The 7,621-nt window shown below is 34.2% G+C and overlaps 1 protein-coding gene across 2 annotated transcripts in view; it reads left to right on the forward strand.

Moving 5' to 3' along the window:
* LOC129757511 (glutamate receptor 1) overlaps window positions 1-1,780 on the forward strand; it is a 603,301-nt gene extending 601,521 nt beyond the window's left edge. For both annotated transcript variants that reach the window (XM_055754774.1, XM_055754775.1), the window contains exon 12: window positions 58-1,780. In XM_055754774.1, the coding sequence (XP_055610749.1) occupies window positions 58-123 (66 nt within the window). In that variant the 3' untranslated portion in view covers window positions 124-1,780. The remainder of the gene's footprint in view (window positions 1-57) is intronic.
* Window positions 1,781-7,621: the final 5,841 nt, after the last annotated feature.

Consider the following 7,621-nt stretch of genomic DNA (forward strand, 5'->3'; position numbering starts at 1 on the left):
TGATTTTCAGGCATTTTGGGTGACAGAATTAATCTTCATCTCCAGTATCCGTTCTAGTACTACACTCCATCGACGCACTCCGACCCGGACCCAATTCATGCCAACTCCCACACGCAGGTTTGATGTAAGGAACCGCCGGAATTACGCCTATGACGACCACCATACGCACCGACCATTCGACAGATCGTGGCCAACAGTCAACACGACACGTCCACCCTGTTGAAGCAACGAGGGATTGCGGTTGCCGGCGGAGTTCCTGGAGGATCCCCCGGAAGTGTTCTAGGTCCCGGTGGCGGTGGAATCGGTGTGGTGCACGATAATTCTGGCTTGTAGAAGATGTCCTCCCCTCAATTCACACTTTACACCCAACTCCAGCTCCAGCTGTTAGATTGAAACTCAAAAGTTCCCGAAGCACAGAAAAAAAATCCAACAAAATAAATCCCAACTGATAAATGCAACTCTTGAACGATACCATTCCAAACTAACGTACAGAACAGAACAGACAGACAGATACCTAATCCTTTTAATTCAAAGAACTGGTGTGAATGTGCGAATCAATGTTAGCTGTAAAAGGTGCCAAAGGCGATTTTGAAAGAACTTTGAAAGGATCAGATCGATCGAGAACCCATTATCACTGATACGAAACGTAGGTCATAATTGTAAGAACGTAAAACAGGTGTACATAGTTTAGTTTTTGTTATGAAATGTAACTCTTTAAGGTATACTAGGTAATCAAATTTAAAGCAAAAACCACTACTTCAAATCAAACTCAAGATTCTGCCCAACAAAATGTAAAAAGAAAACGATCGATCGTGTTAGACTTGGAGGCAGAAACCTGAAGTGACACGACTTAAGAAAAAATCAAGAATCAAATGAAAACAAAAAAAAGCTGCTCTCTGTTATTTGTTCATTGAAATATAAATAAACAAACAAAACTTAATGGTTCATTCGAACGCTAAAAAACATAAAACAAATCAAGCAACACTGAAAACTAAATCGTATATAAAATAACAAAAAAAACTACCGGAAACGCATTGTAATATAACAAGCCAAAACAATAGTTTTAACTTTAATCAGTCGTAATTAGCGAAAAAGAAAACAACTACTTAACCATCATGTACTTTGAATAAGAAAAAAAAATGAAGCAACCCGAATCAAACACAGAATCACACGCAGCATTGCTAATCAAATCAAATCTTGTCAAATCAAACAGTACTGAAGGTTAAAAGAACTTGTTAATAAGTAAGCAACAAACCGAGAAACAAAAATCGTTCGATCTCTTAAGTTAACTCATCTTTTTCCCTTTATCATTGATCGTGTTGTTTATCCTCGAAGGGATATAAACACACTTGCATTTCTCAACAGTGAGCGCGTTAGATCTTCCTAAGGTGGAATAAATAAAATAAAAATTTCTTTCTGGGATAACGAATTAAATTCCTTATAAAAAAAAAGACGACAAAACAGACAACCATGAGTGCTGAAATTTAAAAAAAAAAAAACGAGGAAAGAGTCTATGAGGCTGTCAATTGATTGTTGGAAAATTAAAATATTCGAGAAAAAACCTTAAACTTCCTAATTTTTATCCAAATACTGACTGATTTTGACTTTGTTTTACTGATCTCAAATGAAGTATTCGAACGTCAAAGCAGCTTCGTTGATTATAATGAATTCAAAAATATGTTTTCAATTACGTGCAGCCTTCAAGACTAAGAAAGTTACCATCAAGGGTTAATTTGAGAAAAAAAAAAACAACAAATGATTTCAGAGCCAAAACCCAAAACTCATAAAAACACACCCATTAAACTCACACTCGAAATCAAAGGTAAAACCTTAAGTAAATCCTAACGTAACTGAGTGTGTTTGTGTTGTTGTCAGCAGCAGATGTGTTGTCGCCATTTCTTGGGTTTGTACAGTGATTATTATTAAACGGATTAACAAAAAATAAGTGAAAAAATCAACAGCAGAAAAAAGAAAAAACAGATTTAACTAAAATTAAGAAATCAAAAACCAAACCAAGTTCTGTTGAGAAATGTTTTTTGAAGATAAAAAGAAAAAAAATAAATTCTAGATACTTTTAAATAAATATGTAGTAAAATTGTTTCGATGCATAGAACGTTCTTCGAAATTCATTATCTGTGATCAAGTCGTTGATTAATAAGAATTTTTGAAGTTGCATTTAAAAAATCGTAAACCAGCCAGATGCAGTGAAAATCACTTGAGTTTCATCCGTTGACAATAAAATATTAGATTTTCTCATCAAAATTTTATCGTAGCTTACAACTTTGAAACATAGTTTATCGATCAGAAAAAAAATAATATCAATATAAGATATTTTGATGTTCCATTTAAAATGAAATTTAATTGAGTAGGTATGTACCTACTCTTAGAATGTTAAAATATCTTAAATAATAACACAAAGTCCATGTGATCATAACTAAGTTATATCACCTGAATCAAAGTAATCGAAAGATTCCTTTTGAAGAAGTGTATCACGGGGCTTCGTAAAAGCATAAGATTTGATATATCACCTCTTGATAGCATTATATTAAGAATAGAACTCAATCAGATAGGATTTATACTTAAGTTGTCAGAATTTTTTCAGCACGTTTCCGAGCCGCATAAATCCGGGAAATTTAATAGGTAGGTATTTAAAGATGAGTTGAACGAGATATGTTTGTAGCATGGGGGTGACTACACACATCTTGCATTGGCTGATACAAGAGGTACAACTGATAATCATAACCAACACGAGATGCCAAAATAAGTACCTGGATTCAGTACTTATTTCAAGTGTTACTTTTGAAAATCAGTGTGGTACCATATTGCACACTGCGGCAAGTCAATGTAATCATGGTAGGGAAATTCTGTAACAGCAAAACTAACTCTTTAGGTGCAGAGAACTCATACGACCCATAAAGCTGTTTCAGAAAGGATCTGGAAGGGTAAAAATAGGAAATCCTATTTGGCAGATAGGTTTGAAAAGTTTCAACATAAAACAATCTCACCAAAATCCATCGTCAGCCGGCAGTGACTTCCACACTTCTTATCCTTGGCAGTTCCTCGTGATGGACTCATCGGGGTTTCAATTTCTCTTCATCTTCATTTTAAATAATCACAGCAGGACACTTTGCGTTTCGGCAATCATATGCTGAAAAACGATAAACAATTTCCCAAAAACCCAAATCACTTTCCCCTACCCTTATTAACGAACAAATGAATTCTTTTCCTTAATAAAAAGCGACACTACAGTATTCTGATGAAAACATCTTCGCAATCAGCACACAAATATGGCACTTAGCCAACCAGAGTAAGATGTAATCTTTCTTCAATTCCAGATGCACAAATTTTACGTGGCAGTACAGAAAAACACCATATTGACTAGATGCTCTGGAAGATGGATTCCGAAATACACAGGAAAAAACCGCTAAATCATGAGATTATCCTAAAACAGCTTTTTATAAAACATTTTCAACAATTTCACTCCTTTAACGAACAAAATATTTTAATTTTCCGGACGGAGAAAAAAAAACGCGTGCGCTTCTATCAAATCAACGCCTACTCAATCCATGAGTTGAACGAGATATGTTTGTATATACATATAGGGTAACGGACTTATTTTGGAACGGGTACATATTTTAGGCCACCTTACAGCTTTTTTCCAATCTTTTTCTCATGAACTATGTTAATCATGAAAATTTTGAACAAATATAGTTACTACTTTTTATGATTCTAATCATATCTAAGGTTCCATTTAAATAAGCTGATAAGGGATCAAAAATTGGAAATAAAGTTTTGATTTTTCACAGTTGGACCAAATTATGCTCATTTCAGGAGGACGTACCTTTATTGAAGTCAACTTCCAAGAAGTTTTCTGCCTAGCTGTGATGAATTTACCAAATACAAACATGTTCACAGCTATGATATAACACTTGAAAACTATTTTTCAAGCTCGAAGAACCAAAAAATCTTATTTTAATCGTAATTTGACCCATGTCGATAATAGATCCTTCTTAATTCCTAAGGGACGTATTTTTTACCACCCAACATAACCTGAGTAATAAACTTGCTGTTAAATGTTCATAAACGTAATAAATCGTTGTACGGTGATATGAAAAGAATTATGCACACTATTTCAATCGCTTATTAAAATAAAATTTGGAATTTTGGCATTATTTGATTCAATCATCTCGCTAAAGTCCAAACCCGCCTTTAGACGGGGTTTACTTCAATCGGCATAAAACCAAGCCAATCATTGTTTTAACTTACTTTTTGTGCACTATGCTTTAAACAACGTTAGTCATACAATCTACATTATTGGCAACTGTTTTATAAGCAGTTGCCAAATGCTACAGCTGTAAGAAGCTTATAAACATGAAATAAATGGACATGCACCAATTTTTTATTAAGTCATTATTTTGTATGTTCATGATATTATTGACAAATTGGGCTAAAAGTTACAACAATACAGGGTTGATTATTGAGAAAAAAAATACTTTGTTAGGTAGAAAGGACGGAATATAAACGCCGTCTACAGGAGGGGTTGGGAAAAAATGACAATTAATCGGCAAATATGGAACTGAGTTTAATATCTGTAAATTTGTAAAGTTGAAATATCTCAGTTAATAGTAGAACAATTCTAAAAAAATAATACTTTCAACTGTAGCCAGGTGATTCAAAAGCTTAGGAAAAAAATGATGAAATGTGTAAAAATTACAAGCGAAAAAGTACTAAAAATCTAGTTTTTCAGCCCCTGTAGTTAGATATCCATTTTTTGTAAATTTACTGTTGAATTTACTCCAAAGATAGTTTTTTTTTCGTAGAACAAAAGTTGTTTCAAAGATAAATCTGAACTTTTGCAAAATTCCTAGCGAAAAAAACCGACTTTCAGATGGTTACAAAGATTGCATAATTTCTATCTTTTGAGAATCTAAGTATTCTATCGAACTGATGCAAAACCAAATCCACTAAGGTTTTGGAAGTCAAAATGCATCAATTGATGCCGTGGATTGTCAAACTTTCTTAATTTATCATTGGGTCGCCTGAAGGAGATTCGCGTTCTAAAAAATGAACCTAAAGACAAGCCAACTGGCCATAATTAAACACAGCAGAACAAATGTCGTCGAAATTGCAGTGTGCTGTAGGAATAAATATTCAAAACATTTGAAACACACTACATAACGGGGGAGATTTACTGTTTTTACATTGTTCTTATCAAAAATTTCTGTTTTTAAGCATAAGAAGTTGTAGAACAGAAAGAACCAGCGCCAATGTGGTCTAGCGGGTAGGCTGGCGCGAGTCTTGTTTTGGCATGCCAAGCGTACTGGGTTCGATTCCCGGTATCGGCAACAAAACTTTTGGATTCGAATCCTAAAAGAGGCCGACAGGTAAGATGTATTTCCTCCTATAACTGACTATATTCTAAGAATGTTCAATCAGTTGCCAGCTGGTCAGGTATATACGGCATGTAGTAAGAAATATTCAACAAACAAGTGTACCTATAAGAGGCGGGGGAAAATTGAAGAAAGTTAGTTCAGGAATGAATTAACCTGAATAAACAATACTTGACTTCAAGAATTATAAAGGAAAAGATTAACTGAACTATTTGCATTATTGTGCATCATCGCTGTCGCAAATATAGCAAAATTTAGAAGAAAAATATTTAAGTTTAAGGGGAGTCCAAAATAGGTCCAAAGAGTGGTCAAAAATAAACGTGGTGGTAAAAAATACCGACCAGAGTAATGATCGAAGCAACGAGTTTTTTGGCTAAAATCTTGTTACATTGCAACAAACGACGATATGTTTCGATAGAAAAGCCTTGATCTTCGTAATGAACGGATAAAGCAGTCAAAAATTGTAACATGTTCTTTTTTATTTCAGAAAGTAGCACAGCCACTTTCCAAAGCGGTCCAGAATAGGTCCGTTACCCTATATGCACCTTAAAAAAATCCACACCACTTAACCGATCAGCTTGAAATTTGGTATAGTGATGAAATTGGACATGATAAAGGTCGAAGTAATAGTTTTGAGTCCCTCTCGCATGCGAAAAGGGACCCTCCAAATCAACTGTCGTTTTATTCACCATCACCATGGGCTGGTCATCATAATTGATCATCCAGCAGAGTTCAAGTTCAAATGTACTGGATAGCAAATCAATGCTTGCTGAGCATTAAAAATATGAATGTTGTATTTTTGGCGGGTATTTTTGTTCCTTCAACTGTTCAAAGTTGTACCGGTGCAATGCAATAATGAGCCATCAATTAGGATGAAAAAAAAAATACTACTCGCATGTTGGAAATTTAAAGCTTAAAGGAACTAACCAATTAAACCTGATTTTTTTGGGAAATGTTTCAACCAAATCCAACGCATGCAACTTTTTATTAATGATAGAATATTTATATTTTATTTTTGTAGAATAAAATTTCATTGGTTAATTTATACATTTTTAGTTATTGTTGGTCATCGATCCGTCCAATTTCAAGAAAACTAAAAAAAGAACATTGAAAACATGCAGAGGAAGTCCTCAACAAGGTTTCAGTGGAAGTCTAATTTCTAAGTACAAATTAGAACTTAAATATACTATCCTACGGGGAGATCATCCATCTTGAAAAGTGGGATAATCTTCAAAAGTGGTCGTTCACATATGTTTACAAGCTTAAGAGATTGGAAAATACATTGTTGTGGGGGGATTTTCGGAGAAGGCTTATCGCGATGGAAAACTCGATGTTGATTCGTTTTCAATAAGTCACCGATTGACTTCTTTATCTTGGTTCAAAAGGTTTTTATAAACTTACAAGTACGTGTTAGTGTAAAGGAATTTGTTTATGAAGATAGAAGTCTGGAGCACCATATAGATTGGTTCGGTCGAAGATCAATTATGTAAACACTAAAAAGGTCGCGCATTCGAGCGATTCAATTATTTGTAAACACCCATCATGCGATCGCGCATTCGAGCGATTGCCCTCAAGTGGGTCATAAAACGATCGGTACGTACAGCATGGTATGCATGGTGTACGATCAGAACTCAGCATGTTTATCTTAGAGAAATTCAACAAGACATTCATTGTTCCACTTTTACCAAAGCGTTGGTCGAAGCAGAAAAATGTATAGCCAGTATTAATACAATGGTTTGGTCCAAATGCATCAAGAGCAGAAATGGATGTTTGTAAAATATCCGTTCATAAACATTTTATTGGACTCAAAATAAATCAAAGTAGATTTTGTCACATAGGCATTATGCTCTATGAGTTAAAACATCCTGCAACAATGTTGCTTGGAAGTTAAATAAATGCTAGTCGGAATAATTGAATTGAATAATTGAATTGAATAATTGAATTGAATAACTGAATTGAATAACTGAATGCAATTATGCCACATTGTTATCATTTGAGGATAAAAAAAGTCTGTATCTGTAGTTTTTGCGACCAATTTTATCTAAAAACCTGGCAAAATCTGAGCATTTGACTTCAAAATGTTCAACCCAAAATCTGAGCAACATTCGGGAAAATTTTGTAAAAAAAACCACGGAATTATTCAGTCAAAATCAAGAAAAAACACATCAGCAGATTTCAAATCGTATTTAAGGCTTCCATAGTTCCAAGTGACAATTATTTGAATAAAATTT

This window comes from Uranotaenia lowii, chromosome 3 (genome assembly GCF_029784155.1).
Source record: "Uranotaenia lowii strain MFRU-FL chromosome 3, ASM2978415v1, whole genome shotgun sequence".
Classification (NCBI taxonomy): domain Eukaryota; kingdom Metazoa; phylum Arthropoda; class Insecta; order Diptera; family Culicidae; genus Uranotaenia; species Uranotaenia lowii.